The sequence below is a fragment of the Polyodon spathula genome, chromosome 22 (assembly GCF_017654505.1).
Source record: "Polyodon spathula isolate WHYD16114869_AA chromosome 22, ASM1765450v1, whole genome shotgun sequence".
Taxonomy (NCBI): domain Eukaryota; kingdom Metazoa; phylum Chordata; class Actinopteri; order Acipenseriformes; family Polyodontidae; genus Polyodon; species Polyodon spathula.
In genome coordinates this window covers 30,277,369-30,297,400 of record NC_054555.1, presented here as the reverse complement: position 1 = coordinate 30,297,400, position 20,032 = coordinate 30,277,369, and the positions used below count along the sequence as shown (strand labels likewise).

Sequence of the window (20,032 nt, the reverse complement as noted above, 5' to 3'; positions counted from 1 at the left end):
ACCATCGCAGCACCAGTGCAGTGGAATTGAAGCACTATTAATACTCCACCATCGCAGCACCAGTGGAGTGGAATTGAAGCACTATTAATACTCCACCATCGCAGCACCAGTGGAGTGGAATTGAAGCACTATTAATACTCCACCATCGCAGCACCAGTGCAGTGGAATTGAAGCACTATTAATACTCCACCATCGCAGCACCAGTGCAGTGGAATTGAAGCACTATTAATACTCCACCATCGCAGCACCAGTGCAGTGGAATTGAAGCACTATTAATACTCCACCATCGCAGCACCAGTGCAGTGGAATTGAAGCACTATTAATACTCCACCATCGCAGCACCAGTGCAGTGGAATTTAAGCAGAAACACTTTAAAGTTTTTTCTTATTAAAATGCAGGTTGAGTGTGTTTAGTACTAATATGTTAATTTTGTTTGATATATTTAAATGTGTCAATATTGAAATGAGTCTCTTGTCAAATCCCATCTGTTCCACTGTAGATCCAATCTCTAAAGGTCCACTTTATTTGCACAGTGAGTGCTTGGTGCCAATGGAGTCCTTTGAAGCAGCTCAGCCTTTATTAATGTGGCCTTTCAGGTGGTGAGATTTGCAATAAGGGACCTTGAACAGCAATCCATTTGGACAGCATCACTCAGGTAATAATGAGGCTGAAAATGAGTTTATCATGAAAACTGGGGGGCATTTTGAAAATATTAAATTAAATGGATTGAATTAGATATGAGTCGCTGAACATGTATGGATAGACTTGTGCAGTAAATATTGTATATTAAAAACAAGGAGACATTCAGAAAAAGGAGGAGGCTGCTCTTGTGTTTGGCACGTTATGTGCTAAATTTTTACAAACTGGCCAGTCAGCATGGAAGTGTTAACTATAAGACTATGTAGAAAATTATATTTTACTACCTAGTATTAATTTGAATAATCTAACAACACAATTCACAATAAAAGGATCAATACCTTGAAAAGACAAAACCTATAAGAAAATAAATAAATAAGAATCAGAGTTGTTCAGCAAGATTACAATATTTTTCTACCATTTTTAAATTCTTGAAAACACTTGCAAGCTACACCAGTCATACATGTTCCTAAATGTCCTTCACGCAACCTTTAGACACCTTATAATTCCTGCTTCTTCCTACCCAGGGCTTTTCCTCCTGGCTTGCTGTGTCATTGCATTCTCGTTCTCTACTGAAGGAATCACTACAGAACATATCAACAAGCCAATTGGCTCATATGTGAAAACATGATATCACTTTGCAATACCTTTGGGGAATTTAAAGGTAAATAAAATATGATTCCCTACATTAATCATACTTTACTATATTTATATGGCAGGAAGATTGATTGTCAGAAAGTTTGACACACATTATAATATATATTTACTAATGATATGGGTCGTTCACTTAAAAAAAAACACACACACACTAGAGAGCACATCACCAATTTGAATGTTAAAAAAAAGATTAATCTTTTTTTTCTAATAATCATGATTTAGCTCATGAACAATTAGTCTTAATATGTTTACGTTTATGTTTGTGTTCCAGTCTCCAGTTTTCTTTGTCTTTGTGGTTCTATAAATCATAAATGAGGCGACACACCAAGAAGTGACTGGAACCATTAACTGCATCAGAATTGTTTTTCTTCTTTTCCAAAATAAAAGTAAAATGCAGCTGCCTAGAACCCTACTTCATCAAGCCTGGGTGCCGGGTCATTAAGTAGGTCTTGTTTTTTTTCCCTTTAGCAGGATTTGAATGAATGATCCTTTCACTATCAGGCAGGCAAAGTGAATGCATGGATATTGTAAGGAGATGCATACTGATTGACTGGGTTCTCTTCATTGTGTTTCGAGGCTGTGTAATCCCAATGGAAGCCACTCACCTAGGTGACCTGTGGTGGCTGCGGTGCTTGCTTTCCCTTGCCTTGATGCATCCATTCCTGTCTGAGGTCTCCTCTGTCGTGACTGCAGGCTCCAGCTTTCCTTCATCTGCTTTGTAAGCTTGACAATTTGATGTGTCACTGCTACAGAAAGATAAAGGGGAAATTTAAATGCTTTGTCATCTAGAACAATAGTTAAAATCAAATATAGTTGTGGTTCCTGTCTTGAAGTAGGAGGCTTATCCACCAGTCTTTTATAGCTCGTTTCTAAATTCAGATCTTCCCAGTACAAGTCTAATTAATTCACTGTTCCATAATTCACAAATCTGGTTAATTTATGGTTAGGCGACAGTAACAATACCCTGTGCATATACATACACTGGACAGCCTGCAGTAACAAGACACTGTGCATATACATACACTGGACAGCTTTCAGTAACAATACACTGTGCATATACATACACTGTGCATATATATACACTGGACAGCCTGCAGTAACAATACCCTGTGCATATACATACACTGGGCAGCCTGCAGTAACAATACACTGTGCATATACATACACTGGGCAGCTTGCAGTAACAATACCCTGTGCATATACATACACTGGGCAGCCTGCAGTAACAATACACTGTGCATATACATACACTGGGCAGCCTGCAGTAACAATACACTGTGCATATACATACACTGGGCAGCCTGCAGTAACAATACACTGTGCATATACATACACTGGGCAGCTTGCAGTAACAATACCCTGTGCATATACATACATGAATATATTTCTGTATCTCAGCCAGTACCATACACTGGGATAGTTCTGTATCTCAGCCGTCTCTTATATTATGCACCCTGCGCCTCTGGCTGTGTGTCATGCCTTTCACATACTTTATTCCAGACTCCAATAAAATCTGAAGCCTACCAAAGTCGGCATTCAAATGAGCTGTCAGTTTAAAAGCTCCCCTTCACATGCTTCAATTGCCCTGACATTCCGAGCCTCATTTTCACATCTCAAGGTTGTGAGACATTGAGGAAAGGCTTTAACAAAGGGAGCTTAATAATAAAAGGGAGGGGAAGAAGAGATCACGTGCAAGAAAATAACGGTATTAACTTAAAAGCCCTTCATAAACCCATACATCTGGAAAACATTGGGACCAGCTTGTCTCAGTGCTTTTAGCTGAAGACAGAAAATCAATCTGACCTGCTTTTGAATCAATAATTGCACATCACCTTGCAACAGCCACAGAATAATATCTTTATTTGTATATAGCGCCTTTCATAGTGGCCCACTATCACAAAGCACTTTACAGAGGCAGGCTGTGAACTGTGCATTATATGCAGAGTCACTTACAGTAGGACATTGATTTAACATGTCATCCGCAGGATGGAGTACAAGGAGATTAAGTGACTTGCTCAGGGTCACACAGTGAGTTATATTTTTTCTTGGTATAGGTATGGAACACACGGGAAATATGATTTAATATGATTTTTTTAAAATTATAATCTCGTTATAAAGTCAGCAAATGCATATGCAATATCAAAAATGAGATAATAACATCCTGGCATGAATGATTTGTTACATCATTGTTAATCCTTGCAAGCACCTTATATGAAAACAATACTATAGTATACTGTAGTTTTGCACTAAACCGCGTGATCTATAGAAACGGTGCAGATCTGGACTGCCACACACAGCATGGGAACTTTCTTCTTTTTTTTTTGACACCCAAGTTCACTCTGAGCAACTTCAAAGAACACAGTTCATTCAGAATTCACTTAGATCTAAGAAAAATAAATCATGTCTCATAGATACGTTTCAAAGAAGCGATCATTTAGTACTGAAGTCAGTTTTGGTCTATTTCTTAAATGGAGAAATCCAACTGTCAAACTAAAAATAGAACAGAAATCCCAGAAACATGAGCCAGCTTTAAAAACTAAAAGCAAATATACTAGTGGTACATGTTATGGGTGGTTCTAGTCAGTATTCTGTATGGCTGTGCATGGACTGTATTGCTTACTATTATTATCAAGCATGTCTCTTTCAGATTGCATAGGCTCTACCTGTCACTTCCACTAGGGTTGGCACCTGCACAAACTTTCTTGAAAAAAGAGGCATTAAAGGTATTTGACAACCATGAATCTAAAAGACTTGAAATGCAGGGCAGGGCTTTTGGCCATAGTTGTACATAGACAGTTGCTGGAATGCATTTCAAAACCAGATGACATTTCAATACAACATGAAAACTTTTTACAAAGCAGAGATTGCAGAACAGCACTGGTCACCTTTATTATTTTGCAATTCAAAAAGAAAACCCAATCATCTCTTTAGTTTGTTCCATCCTGAAATATGTTTTATGTTCTGCATGTTGCAACTGCGGTATTTTCCAACAGGTACTCATTAACCATAGTGACTAATAACATTTAAAGCAGCTCTCTGCAGGTAGAGGAATCACCTTGAAATAATTGTTGAATGTAGTCCTGGTCTGCAAACTCCTGGAGGAAATCTACTATCAATTAACTGCTCATTTCCCAAATAAGGAAACCACACCAGCTCTACATTCAGCATGACACTGTTGTTGGTATTTAGTATTCTGTATTTGTAACAACCTTGAAAGGAGTATCAAACTGGTTTATACATTTTATCTCTTCTGCTCTACCTTTTAAGGCTTAGCAATTTACAAGGAGTATCTCAATATCGTATTTTGAAAATAATAAAATATATGAAATGTTTACACCAAATTTACTTAGCATAACTTAACTGAGCAAAACTGAACATTTAAAAAAGATTACCCCTTTGCTCCAACACGCATGAACGCCAGCATAAACGATTTAAACTAAAAGTACACTTCAGCTAGTTTTAAAAAGAAAAACATTATCACTTCTTAACATCTGCTCACTATGAGACCATTTTTAAACAATATGCTATTCTTAATTGTACAATTATAGGCAATTATGGCAATTTAGGAACTTCGACTTGATGTGTTTGATTGTAACCCACCAGTGATCACCAAGGGTGCCTTCCTACCTTGAAATGTATTGACTGACTGATGTAATGGAAATTTCAGCAGCTAAACAAATAATAATAATAATAATAATAATAATAATAATAATAATAATAATAATAATAATAATAATAATAATAATAATAGATTGATATAACTGTATGGATGTGTTATTAGTCAGTTTTCTTGATTTCACAGCCCTTATGTTTGGTTTGACTGGTAAAAATGGTCTTCAGGTCAGTTTAGAATTGTCTGTAATTCAGAGTCATAAAAAATGTAATCCAGTAAATTCATTGCATTCTGAATCTTTATAACACAATCTTTTCAAAGTGTCTTCAGGACACTTCATTGTTTGACAAAATGCAATCTTTTATTTCCTCCCTGTAACAAATAATGCCCTATGTAATTGGTTGGCTGAAGCTACTTGATGAATGTAATTGAAGTCACACACACACACACACACATAAACGCATTCACACACACACACACACTCATACATGCATGCACGCACGCACGCACTCATACATGCATTGCGCACGCACGCAAGCATGCACACACACACTCACACACACGCACAGACACACACACAAGCACACACACGTGCACACACACACACATACTCAGAGAGAGTCTTGGATTGGGTTATATACCTTGATACTTTCATTCCAGAAGTTTTTTTTCCCTGATCCCAAGTTCCATTCATAGTTACAAAGGAGTCATTGCAGAGCTTTATGGTCCTTCACGACTGAATGTCAGTTTGAAAGCTCTCTTGATGAGGGTTCTGAATGAAATCGATTCCTCCATCAGGGATAGACTTTCAAGCTAGGAATTTATGGCAGGGCTTTCAAAGCTATAAGCACCTCAGTTTATTGCGGACAGTTTATATCTGTTAAAGTCCTACAAATATGCTGGCAGGTGAAATCCTCTGGAATTGTTATTGTGTAGCACAAACTGGAAAATCCACGTATAGCACAAATTGGACTATTCAATATTGAGCACACCTTTCTCCAGAGGTGGAGTAGGGTCAAAATGGGATATAAAATGCATGTTCCTTTAAGGCAACCCAAAGCAACACACACTCACACACAGACATCTTCTAACATAATGGTAAATGCTAAATTAATAAATATTATGTTTTGGGTTTTTTTCAGATACTGTAAAATCCTGCACCAACTATTGTGCAATAAATGTTTTGCCGCCATTGACAACCAGTGTCTACAGTTTTAGGTTTTGCTCAGGTTGAATATTGCCTCTTCTCTCCTCATTGAGATCTTGTCCTGTTTTGCTCAGGTTGAATATTGCCTCTTCTCTCCTCATTGAGATCTTGTCCTGTTTTGCTCAGGTTGAATATTGTCTCCTGTTTTCTCATTGGGGTCTAGTCCTGTTTTGCTCAGGTTGAATATTGCCTCTTGTCTGCACATTGAGATCTTGTCCTGTTTTGTTCAGGTTGAATATTGCCTCCTGTCTCCTCATTGAGATCTTGTCCTGTTTTGCTCAGGTTGAATATTGTCTCCTGTCTCCTCACTGAGATCTTGTCCTGTTTTGCTCAGGTTGAATATTGCCTCCTGTCTCCTCATTGAGATCTTGTCTTGTTTTGCTCAGGTTGAATATTGCCTCCTGTCTCCTCATTGAGATCTTGTCTTGTTTTGCTCAGGTTGAATATTGCCTCTTGTCTTCACATTGAGATCTTGTCCTGTTTTGCTCAGGTTGAATATTGCCTCTTGTCTGCACATTGAGATCTTGTCTTGTTTTGCTCAGGTTGAATATTGCCTCCTGTCTCCTCATTGAGATCTTGTCTTGTTTTGCTCAGGTTGAATATTGCCTCTTGTCTCCTCATTGAGATCTTGTCCTGTTTTGCTCAGGTTGAATATTGCCTCCTGTCTCCTCATTGAGATCTTGTCCTGTTTTGCTCAGGTTGAATATTGCCTCCTGTCTCCTCATTGAGATCTTGTCCTGTTTTGCTCAGGTTGAATATTGCCTCTTGTCTCCTCATTGAGATCTTGTCCTGTTTTGCTCAGGTTGAATATTGCCTCCTGTCTCCTCATTGAGATCTTGTCCTGTTTTGCTCAGGTTGAATATTGCCTCCTGTCTCCTCATTGAGATCTTGTCCTGTTTTGCTCAGGTTGAATATTGCCTCCTGTCTTCTCATTGAGATCTTGTCCTGTTTTGCTCAGGTTGAATATTGCCTCCTGTCTTCTCATTGAGATCTTGTCCTGTTTTGCTCAGGTTGAATATTGCCTCCTGTCTCCTCATTGAGATCTTGTCCTGTTTTGCTCAGGTTGAATATTGCCTCCTGTCTTCTCATTGAGATCTTGTCCTGTTTTGCTCAGGTTGAATATTGCCTCCTGTCTCCTCATTGAGATCTTGTCCTGTTTTGCTCAGTTTGAATATTGCCTCCTGTCTCCTCATTGAGATATTGTCCTGTTTTGCTCAGGTTGAGTGTTACCTCCTGTCTCCTCATTGAGATTTTGTCATGTTTTGTTCTACTATGTGCTTTAAAAGCATCTCTTGGGTAAAAGGAAGGTTCTGCTATTTGATAGCAGTACCATCCTGAGGATAATTGCAGACTTTTTGTTAAAATGCAGACAGATGGTCACCAATCAGAGGCAGAAACAGCAGGAGAGACTCTGGGGAATATAGCGTTATTATCAATAGTGCTGCTGAACAAGACGAGCAATTTAGAAAATTGCAAAAAGCATGTCAGCAGTTGAACCTACAAATGTGTTGTATCATTCTTTTTTTGCATGTGAAATCACCTGATGCTTCTGGTTGTTATGAACAGCCTAAAGAAAAGTATATAGGTTAAGAAAATATATTTTGGGGTTTGAGGATGAGTTAAGGCAGTATCAGTATCAGAACAAACACATGTGGGCTGCGTTAAGAAGTGATTCTGCTTGAAAGGAACCAAATTATACCAATTTTCTTGCCTTCTTAAAAAACATATGTTTTACTTTTTTCATACAGTATATTATATTTGGAGATAGAAAACACTTACCAATTATTTTTTTCCATTTCTCTATCCAAAAACCTTTTACAAATCCTAAAGCAACATTATTAATTATGTATAGTCTTTATTTCTGTTAGAGGAAACCGGATCTACTGTATTGAAAAAGGTATACTTAGACTGTAGTATTTGTAAAGAGAGTAAACTAATTGGTAATCTCAAAAGATTGAATTCTTAGCACATCAGATGTTTTTTTAAGACTTTAAAGTCTTTCAAAGAGCATTTGTAATATCTTCAGAAGATTATAGCGGTCTAAATAAATAAAAAGCAGAAAGGTCTTTCAGTGAAATCCCACATCTGCTTTCCAGATATTTACCACCTGCCTGTTTCAAACACTGAACTGCATTTCAATTCTTACTGCACAGTGGATTTGGGAGTTTGCTGATTCAAAAACAGAAGAATCAGGAGTGGAGATCAACTTGAGGAGTTTAAACAAATGCAGTTCTACTTGTAAACTAAAACAGTACTGACAATCTGAAAGCACTTCTGGAATTAAATGGGAGCTTTGTTTAGGTTTCTCTTAAAAGCTGACATAATCACCTCTTAGATGTTAGGTTTCATTTTAGCTACAGCTCTCCTCATGATTTGTTTAGTGGGATACACACATCTAGGCAACAGCGGCGACACAGCCTTGAAGAATTACAATAAGAGGATAACAGATCTTAGGCCTATCACATTAACTGCATGTGTATAAGAATACACAGTGTCTTCACACTTCGCTGGGTGTCGACCTGCTGGCCTGGAACATGTTAGCCTACATCCAGTTGCTCTTCCTCTCCCATTGTTAAACCGATTAAAAGGTCTCTTTAAAAAGATAACTGGATTTTTGTCTACTTTTTGCAAACTCCGGAAAACGGCTTATACTGACACACAATGTCATGTTTCTGGAAGCTATATCTAAATTGCAAGTCAGCTGTTTATCTACCTGTGAATATTTTCCTATTTTTATCTCGGATCTGATTGAGCTAATTGAGGATTAATACATCGGAGATCAAATGACCTCAACATGCATCTAATGAGAATTGATTTGAAATAAATCCAAAGGCCAATAAAAATGAGAGCAGATTAGTTGAGTCTTGGCCTGTGAAATGGCAACAAATTGATCCTCCCAGAGATGCCAATTAAACAAAAAGCTTTGATCCCAGGAATTTGATCTGCTTTTTAAAAAGACATTAGAAACATTGGGATGATATCCATCATGTCTTATTTCCCAGATCAATTCCACTCAGTCTATATATGATACAATTATTTCATGCATCATGCATTTTATATTCCCCATCATGCAAACTGACAAGTCAGTTTAAAAGCTTATTTTATTCTCTTATGTAGTAAGCAACAATAACAAGTGTACTTAACAGCATCATGAAGCTTTTTATAATTAATGAAAAAAAATCAATGTGCTTGAAGCAAAAGCTTTAGTAGAGTGCCGCTGAGATACCACAATATAATCTTTGACCCAGTAATGCTGGCTGCCATGCCATCCACATGATGAATGCAGAACTCCATGTTCCTCACCACATAGGCAGGTCATTACGGCTGTTTTCAGCTTCCAGTTTTGAGGGAGTAGATGAAATTCAACTTATTCAAATGGGAATCAGAAAAGCAGAATATAATGGTCAAATACACAAGTAGTTTTTAGTTTGCTTCACCACACATTGCCTGGCTTTTAACATATTTACATCAGGAAACACTCAATTACAAAAAGAGCAGATCTGATCAGGTATTAATCAGTTTTGCAGAAATGGCTAATGCTCTTTGTACCCTTTAATCAGCATTGTATCTGGTGTTTTTTTTAATAAGCACACATTCCATTGACCGCAACTGTTACAGTAGTTTTAGTCGCTGATCTACTGCAGTAACAAGAGCTTACCCTACAACTGACATTTGGAAAAAAGACAGACCTTTACATTATATTGTATCTTAAATGCAATACTTCAGTTCACATCCAAGATATTGATTTGAATCTCTCTGCGTCGATGCAAGAATCCTGAGTCAATTTTCAGTCAATAGGGGTACAGTGTGCATCTCATTATCCAAATGCACACCATAAATCAATAAAAAATATACATAAATAAATGTGTCAACAGTTCGAAATTTGACTTCTGAAGAGTTTAGAATAAGTAATTTCCTCTGAATAAGAGTTAATCATTTTGGGTTTTCTTGTAGTGAAGTACTCAGTATTGAATTGTTTTCAAATCTCTATGTCAGCAAAGGATGTTACTTTCTATACTATCTGAAAATGCTTTTTTTATTTTCTGATATAAAGGCCCAAATTAATTCTTTCATTCACCCACATTATCATTTTGTATTACTTACTATCTGGGAGTACAAAAACAAAAACAAAACAAAAAAAAAAAAAAAAAAACATGCAGGAAAAATAATTTTAATATTTAATGAAAGACAAATGTTCTGCACATTGCAATTAGTCTGATTTAAAATAAATAAATAATAATGAGCATGTAGGAGGCAATGCACACGTCTTCAGAATTCCCTTGCTCTAATTACCAGCCCCACTATATTATAATTCTAAAAGCACATCTTCACAGTTATCTGTCCATCATGTTCATCATTGCTGACAGTGATGCTGCAATGGCTATGGCTTATGAACCGTGTAGTGATATAACGAGCCCAGGTAAGATAATGCAGCCGCTACTGTTAAACTGTCATTTATTACATTGCCAAAGGCAAACAATACCAGGCTTGTGGCTGGGATTACGTTGTATTGATGTAGAAGAAACAGTTAACAAAACAAACTCATTTGTGATGCAGACAGTTGCATTTTATTATTAGTGTTATTTATGAATAGATTCCAATATATTATTCTCATTTTGTATCATCTTGTTACCCATGACAACAGGGTACATTGCTTGAGTTCTATTTTGGCTCATAGTTGCTCTGTACATGAGCTGTCCATGGTATCAGTTCCCAGCCATGTTTCAAACAGGACATTAATACAGAATCACAACTGTCTCCATAGCCTCTAGTAATATCACATGCTAGGAAATGGATATCTACCCTACAGTACATCTTACTATATAATAGAACCCTATAAGAGGAGCCATGTATACAACACAACTAAACAGTTTCTATTGTACTGTGCCTTTATATATGGTAGTTTCAGAATACATCTTAAGAATTTCTTTGTTCGTATAGTATCATTGTTTTTAGTGTATTCTGGCTAGTTGACAGCATATGCACACAGACACAGATTAGTAGTAATTGTTTATGATTGTAAAACATCATAACATGTAAAACAACAAAATCTGAATAGAGTTAGAAGAGTAGTTTCAATAAACTAAATACTGACTTCTACAATTAACTAACGATGTAAGGGTTGTTCCAATATTCTTAGTCAAACTCTGAGACATATCATTTTCCCTTTAAACCTGTATAGCTCAAAAACAAGAATCACAAATTGAAACTCATAACCCCTAAAACCCATGGATGTTTGCCTATCTTTAAAGTGACCTGGATTGTTTGGAAGGCAAGTGAGGCAGGTTTATTAAATGAGTACTGCCTGATGATAAAATAGCATGGCATAATGGTGTGATTAATTTCTTTATCACGAAAGCACAGATTGTAATTACAACACTGTACACAGCTCTGTGAACCGCACATCAATCAAATTACAGCAATCCACTCTGTGAAATCACTGCCATTCAAACAGAATGAATTAAGGGTCCAGTCTGATCTTCTCTCCCTAACAGAAAGGGAAATATAAAGCCAGATCAATATGAACTCTTAACTATAGTCTGTCCATCACGTATTTCTGGTTGAACCCTATTAGTGTGAGCTACAATGTTGCTTCTTATTCACTGTGTTAATGATGGCCTGACATTTCTAAATTGTCTTTTCTATCTGCTGGTCATGTCTCTCTTCTCGCTGGGTAGGGACGACAGATGAGTTTGAGGTGGAGGAGAGAACTTGAAAGCTTGTTGTAAGTAGCTTTAAAATGTCAAATGAAAGCCGTCAACATGCTGGAAACTGTCTGGGGACTGAAGAGGAAGATTCACACCAGGGCGCTATGTAAGTACCTCTGGATCTCTTCAGGAAGTGCTGAATACCTTCCACGGGTTCCAAGGCTTCTGCATCTCAACTGATGCCACTCTGGACGGGTCACTGAGCTAATACAGCAACGTATCCCAGTTGAAATGACCCTCCAATGGTCAATGCAATGATCAATACCATTCACCTTGACTAGAAAAGACCTTTATGATACAACTCAATGCTTGATTGATATTAGCAATGAGCACAAATACCCTCCAGCCCAGGTCAGAAGGTGCTCTGTATTATAATCCCAACAGAGATGAACCTGACTAGAGCTGATTCTCTCAAATGGGGCCTCAATCTTCACTGCTAACAATGCCTTTCTATTCCATTACTGTCACAAGCTGCCATGAATTAAAATCCATTTAGTGCATTCAGAAGTGAAGATATTAAACCACAAGAAAATTCCAGGAGCACAAAGTGATGATTTGGATTGAGGTTTGGAGATAAGAACAATTATCAAGTATGACTGAATGTGATTTCAGAAGTATTTGGGCTTTCAGAAGAGGCTAAGGCTTTTGTTAAAGAAGAAATACCTTTTGATCTTTATGATAACCCTGTGATTGATTTTTTTTTATGTAAGAAGGTGAGTCACTATGCTAGCTACTATTAAAAAAAGAAAAACGTTTTAGGGTCACAAGAAGTGCAGCCAGTTACAAATGCAATATTTAGTTTTACTGAACCTTGATTACAAATTAAAAGCAGACTTTACATGATGAAAACACATCACAACTGCTAACCTGACCTTTATCGACGTACCACCCCAATGAAAACACAGGGGATGATTTGAACCTGTTTGGAATAATTCAGCAGGTCTTGACACTGCAGGGAAGACAGTTGTGGTTTAATTAGTCCTGTTTAAAATGCAATTCTTAACTGAACTTTCTTTTTGGACTATCAAAGCATCTCCTGCTTATGATAATATCTGTCAGAAATGACTAAGAACAATCAAAGAACAAGCCACTGCTAATTACAAGAACGTAAATAAATAATCAGTCATCAAGTGACATTCAAGGTGATTAGGAGCTGAGAGAAACTGCAGCTGTTTCTGAATTTATATTACCTCTCATGTGCTTAAATTATTCATCTGTTAATGGCAGAATTAATGCTGATTATATTTAACATCCGTCGATGCCTTAAAGTGTGATACACATCGGCATCAGCAATCGGACATAGTTTGTATCCTTTAAAGGTTCATAATGAGATCACAGCAGGGTTAACTGAAGCATGCAGTCAAGCAGATGTGTGCAGCACTAAACTTTGATGCAAAACTACTACCTTCTGACATGCATAACTTGAACATGATTGAAAGACAATAGGTTTGATTAAAGTGACAAACAAATGCAAGGGATTAGTCTACTAATATTTGAGCTTTATTTATTTGGACCAGTATATTCATAAAGTCCTGAAATGATGTGTGACAATAAAAAAGGGCTTTATCCTGTCAAATATACGCATACTCTATAATGTGGTAATATATGATAAAACTTCATCACTGCATCCAGAAACCATATGCAAAAGATAAAGCAAGTCTTGAATCAGCAAAACCATCCTAAAACCTACAAAACAGTACTGCAGTATTGGTCTGTTTTTGTTTCCCTGTTCTGTAGCATACAGGCCATTAGCCAATTTGCATCAGTACTATGAGTGATTCTGATTAGACTGATAACACTCCTTAAGAAATCCAGTGCAATTGCATCCACAGCTTTGACTTTATCATACTGCTTTATCTTACTGCTTTGCTTTTCAAGTGCCCCGATTTGATACTATCAGTAACAGATTGTTCACAGTCCCCTACCCGCCCACACTGGCCTGCACAAGGGATTCAGAGTGCAAAAAGACTGGAGGCGGCCAGATCAATGTATAATTAATCAGGGAATAATTACACATCAGGAAGCCAAAGCTCAGGATCCATTGAGTGTTCCAGCAGAGCCCACAGAGCTCTGGGGTCAGATAGAGTTCAACCGATCCATTCTTAGAACTGGATTGTTGATGCTGTCATGATCAGATTTGAAGTACTCTCTGAACTTGAAGGCAGGCTGTATTTTAGCACAGGGCTTGGCTTTTGTTCAGATCGCTCCTAAATGGTCCAAACCACTCCCTTTTCTCATCTTTTGTCGTAGAATAACAAGTAGAATAGGAAATGAGAACATACTGACAGCCTCCATTCAGCCTCCTTTCTCACACTCAAAGGATACAGCATATAGAAGGAATCAGCTATTCTTTGCCATCTGTCCACAGCTATTGTCTCTTAACAAACAAGACAAACAGGGCTAACAAACAGGATGCATGCCATGCTGGAGCATGTAACTCCCAATGGACTTCAATACAGATCACATGGGACGAAGAAACAAGCTGAGGCACAGGAATTAATCATTACTAGGAGTTCATTATTTGCAGACTGCTGTTATTAAAATGACTACATATTGTCTATTTTCATGGAAGACTAGAGGTGCACTTTTAAGGTCAATTTGAATTGTATGAATCGGGTGAGATTATTTACTAAGTGGGGCATGATGTGGTTTTAGTAGCAGAGAGTGGACCAACAAGCAGGATTCTAATCTATGAACAAGTGTGTAGTGTACACCAGATTCCCTCAGCAAAGACTGGCTCCATTGAGGATAGGTTTCATTGTGCTCTAATATAATTTAATAGAGTACAAATTATTGTAGAATTTACAGGTGAAACTGGCAGTATTGATAAGTTTGAAGGCTTCTATAAAAAAAATTGGAGCTGAAACCACCACTGTAAACATCACAAACAGATATAAATGAAATGCAAACATTTTCTATTAAAAAAAAAAAAAATTTAAACACCTAACCAACACCCAAAGCTAAAGCAGCACTAAAACTAACTTCATGCCAGGCTTGATATACTCTGTATACATTCGGAACTGGTTAACATGCCATCAACCCTGATACAGAATATCCCTGCAGAACACCATGAGCTGAGACAAAGAAGCCTGAACCATGAACTCATTGTCTTTTCTACTAGAGCTCTGTAACCAATTAGTTCTCATGAGTGATCATCATGTATCCAGGAGGAAGGCACATAATTGCACAAGACAAGGCCTCTGGGGTCTGTCTTTCAACACACAGCTTTAGCCTGGACATCAGTTGCATTCAGCAGAGCTAAGTGTGACAATGGGAATTAGAAACAGGCTCTGCTTTCTTATTATATCCACTACTTGTGATTCATGGGGCACAGCATATAGGGAACTATGGCCCCTGTTACAGAGGTATGATTAGAAATGAATTGCAATGTTCTGATAGTTAGAAAGGTAGAAGCTTTATGTATACATGCCCTGTCTGTTTGCAACTCAACATGCAATTTGCAAAGTTGTTGCATCTCTAACACTGCAATAAGTTGACACCCCCTAAACCACATTTCTTACAGCCCTTCAGTGGCCTGCCATGTGCTGCATCCATTTTGAAGCTTCTAAGTTCTGAAATCTATTCATTTCTAAAGCTTTTCACTGTATGATACTGTGCCATCTCTCCACTGGCTCCTCCAAGCTGTGCTTTGCCACCCTTGAGAGCGGCGACCCAGCCTGTTATCTGCCTGCCACACTGGCAGCCTTTCCTTGTGCCTCAGTGCTGCTCCCAGCAGATGGTTGCCGTGGTGAACAATGCCTTATCAGTGGGGCTGGCTGGGCTGGTGGAAATGGGCTGCAGGCATGGGAAGCTGCTGCTGCTTCAGGACACCAGGCTTGCTGTAGCCATTGTCTTAAGGAAGGGACATCCACAGGGTCCAATCCTGTGGGTGGTCTGTGGTCGGCTACTTGGCTGCCTAAGTTTAATTCACAGTAGGTCAATTCGATCCAGTTAAGCATGCTCTGGATTCCAGTAATGCAAAAGTATAAATGGCCTCTTGAGGGGGCTTGGGGTAGGCCTGTTAAAGTGATGCCTTTACAAAAATATATTACTGTATTTATGCATATATTGTAATGCTGGACTGAGAACCTTCTAGCTTTAATGATGGGGACTGTGATAATGCCTTGTGGATTAGGCCACATAGCCCAATATAGTCATATCAGTATTGGTATAGCAAGTGTAGGATGTTTAAAACATCAAACATTCATGTCATCATACAGTGAAGCAGAACCCCAACATAAACCTTAACCCCAAACAATCAGCGCATGGCTGTTTTGAGCGTATGCTTATACTGTAGTACATCATGTACATGCTCCAGAGATCATCAAGTGCTACCTTTACAGTGACCCAGAAGAATCTAGGAATTCTAACTGATTCTGATGCACCAGGATGTCCTACATCGTCAATAATATCAGCTGCTATACTGATTTGTATCTACATACTGTCAACAATATCAACTGCTATACTGATTTGTATCTACATACTGTCAACAATATCAACTGCTATACTGATTTATATCAACATACTGTCAACAATATCAGCTGCTATACTGATTTATATCTACATACTGTCAACAATATCAGCTTCTATAATGATTTATATCAATATACTGTCAACAATATCAGCTGCTATACTAATTTATATCAACATACTGTCAACAATAACAGCTGTTATACTGATTTATTTTTTTGCTTCCAAAAAAAGAAAAGTTCAGACATATTGACTGCTGTTTTACTGACAGTATTGCATTACTCTTAATTTAATTGGCCCATAAATCAGTTTACTGTGACCTTTTGTCTGAAACCTCTTTTAATGCAAAATATTTATCCTGTTTTAGAAGTGGTTAATTTTTCATAGAAAGGTTGACAGAGCTGAAACATGCAAAACTGGAAAAAAAATGGGAAAAATCAATACAAATCCAATAAAGACAGATGATGGTTTCTTTCTGTCTTTGAAGTGGAAATTCTAGCAAGGCCATTTCTCTTCAGGATAAACAGGCATGTTAAAACAAAAGTATATAGCACTACAGAATGTTTTCCCTATTCACACTATCTACACAGCAGGAGTAGCATCAAAGGTTGAACTGATTCAATGTAATGATTAAGAACAGGACTGGAAGGGCAGCTCAATGTCTGCTCTTGCCTTGTGATCACGCTTGCATGTGGATTGCACCAGTACCATAGAGTCCCTGTAATTGTATTAGGTGGAATTTGTTCTGCTGACTTTTTGATTCTTGAATTCTGAGGAAATGAGATTGATTGATTGATTGATTGATTAATTCATTGATTGATGTGTATTCCCTCTGAAGGCATGCCTGCATGAATGCATTGCAAATCAACTCGGCTCTCAATAGCACTGCATAACCCAAGGTCCAGTATGTATGAGGGGAAATAATGAGATAATGAATTTTAAAACTGGGGCTGAAACTGGGTTAGTTTCATTGCTACTGGGTTAGTGCTGCTTTAAATATGATCAAAGCCTTTGTTTTCAGGCCTGGCCCCAATCATAGCAGATCATTACCCTCCTTTCATCATTGATTGCACCTCTGGGTGTCAACGCAGGGTTGATATGAGCAGGGATGGGTTGCTTCAAGACCAGATGAATGATCACAGAATGCATTAATGACAGGCGTAATCAGTACAGAACAAAGAATAAAACAGCATCTTCATCCAAGGCTCATATTAGACTTTCCTCGACCTCACAGTGTTTAGCGATTATTATGCAAATACCCCTCTGAATAATGCACGGGACACTGCAAAACCTATAGGGGGTTTGTATGGAAAAGTTCTAAAAAAAAAAACTTTTAATATATGTGTATGCCGTTTTATTCAATTAGAAACCTTTTAATATACACGTATGCCTTTTTATTTCAGTAGAATGACGAGCTGAGTAAGGTGAATGATCTGACACGTCAGCTAAAGAAATTAACATTGAAGAAAATGTCTTCTTTTCTAATCATCATTAGCATTGAAGAGTCATTTCTTTTCTAATCAGTGCTGAGGAATATTCTGGGAAGAAAGCAGGATGCTTGTAACTGTCACTTTGAACCTTGCCATTTCCATAGAGGGAATTGTATTTAATCAGATTATGCATGTCAAGTGGGTCCAGCCAGGTCTACTGTAGCTTTCTTTAAAATACCTGAGGTATTATGAGTCCTCTTACGGGTACATTGTCTTTTTTTCCAATATTAATTTTGTTTTCCATTGCATAAAATAGCAATTGATTGAGAAGTTTCATGTCAATTGTAAACACATTTCAACATAAAGTTATATGCAAAACCTGCATGTGGGCAGGTCAGATTGTGCTGGGGCTACACTACACTACATGCTGGGCTGAGAGATGCTCAATATCTGTGATCTCCATGCCAATTTCATTTCAACTAGAAGTACTGGCAGATAGTCACAACTGAGGAGCCACAGTGCACTCAAGCCCTGTGGCAAGTCTGTAGTTTATCCAGGCCAAGCAACACAGCAACTCAGTTCATCTGCCAGGATGATGATCCACAATACTGGCAGAAGGATTTACTACACTTTATATCATCTTTCTGACCAAACCGAAATATAGGGCCAGTACCACAAAGAGCTAACACAGGCTTTATTCAAACACTGTCTGGATCAACTAAAGAAAGCTTTGGGATTCAGTAAAACTTTCTGGAATCTATTCTTGTGTTTCAAAACTTTATCATCTCAAAAAAAATAAAATTCAAAAAATAAAAAACCAGACAGAGGGATACAATACATTGTATACATGCTTCTGTTATGCCAGAAAGACAAAGAAGATTAAATGGTAAAAAAAAAAAAAAAACTCTGGGGAGATTGCTGTTCTTTGTTGCTCCATCACGCTGCTTAAAGGCTAGCTGAAGACCTTTACTTTAGGGGATTGCCTTGAAATCCATATCGAATTTTCACTCCGGTCCCGTCCCATCCCACCCCCCAGAGACAGGAAATAATTTTCCAAACTGCTTGTTAAAGGTCAGAACCCAGTGGGACTGCTGCCGATTATGAGATTCTGTCTTTCAGCATGTGAGGGAGTGCGGATCGTGTAAGATCATGCAAGAGCCTGTGCAGTGAAAAGCTGAAAGACCAACTCCACTGCTGAATGCAAGCTAACCTCACTCCACACCAAACACCCCCCTACTGTAGATCATTAAATGATGGTTCTCTGGCATTTTAATTACATGGAGGCTACCTGCACATGATGCAGCAAAATTAAAGTTGAAATCATAATAATAATATATCGAAATATCAAAGTATAAAGGTGAGCAAGTCAAAGAAAGGAGTTTATGGGGTAGCAGGGTTAGAGAGGGGTTCTGTCTGCCAAGGACGCTGTGATGAAGAGGCAGTGCTTGCTCAATGAAAAGTGAGAGCTGATGCAGCACTCGGTAACTCCTCTGCTTCAGACACTGAGCAGGAAGCCTTCGCTCTATTCATGAGTAACCTTGAGTCATACTGCCACATCTTCACGCTCCATCACTGGATATTATCAAGGACGACACCGGAGACTGTCAGCTCAGTGCTCTACAATTGATGTGAAAGATATCTGCAAGATTAACCCCTGTTTACTGTTATCTAAATCCTGCTTCCAGTCACGCTGCTTCCAGAGGGCATAACTGCTAAGTTAGAACAATGATGTCAGGCTAGGCATGTGAAATGAGAAAAACAGACTTGATTTTGTTCAGCTTTAGACAAATCGAAACTCATTCAAATGTCACAAAACATCAATATATTTCTGTCAATGGTTTTTATTTTTAACCTTCCCACTCAACACTCATATTTTTTGCTATTCATTTTAAAAAATAATGGACTCCCAATGTTATAATGTGAGGAGAGCTTGAAATAAATCTCACAATTTAAATGAAACACAGCTATGGAAACATGGATTCTGGATGACATTATCATAACCTACAGCTTGTATTAAACAAGAACAAAGCTGGCACAAAAAAGGGGGCAGAGCTTTCCAAATACTTTGAGGGAATGGCCATTTAAAAAGCATGATAAGCAAACAACATGTTCAACTTAAATTCAAAATAGATTTATTTTTCCTTGTAAAATAATGCCTTTGCAAGCCACAGATTTTGGCTTACTGCAGCACAAAACAAAAAGCATCTACATTGAAGGACAACACTTAATTTCAAAATGAATGCTTCTTTCTAAGTAATCCATGTTGACTGATATTGAAATTAATAACAAGTAAACTCTTTTAACAGAGTAT

The 20,032-nt window shown here is 37.8% G+C and overlaps 1 protein-coding gene across 1 annotated transcript in view; it reads right to left on the bottom strand.

Annotated features, from left to right (window-relative positions):
• Positions 1 to 20,032, bottom strand: part of LOC121296903 (serine/arginine repetitive matrix protein 4-like) — a 45,390-nt gene that overhangs the window by 14,938 nt on the left and 10,420 nt on the right. Inside the window, exon 2 of the mRNA XM_041222812.1 lies at positions 1,899 to 2,039. Within this exon, the coding sequence (XP_041078746.1) occupies positions 1,899 to 2,039 (141 nt within the window). The remainder of the gene's footprint in view (positions 1 to 1,898; positions 2,040 to 20,032) is intronic.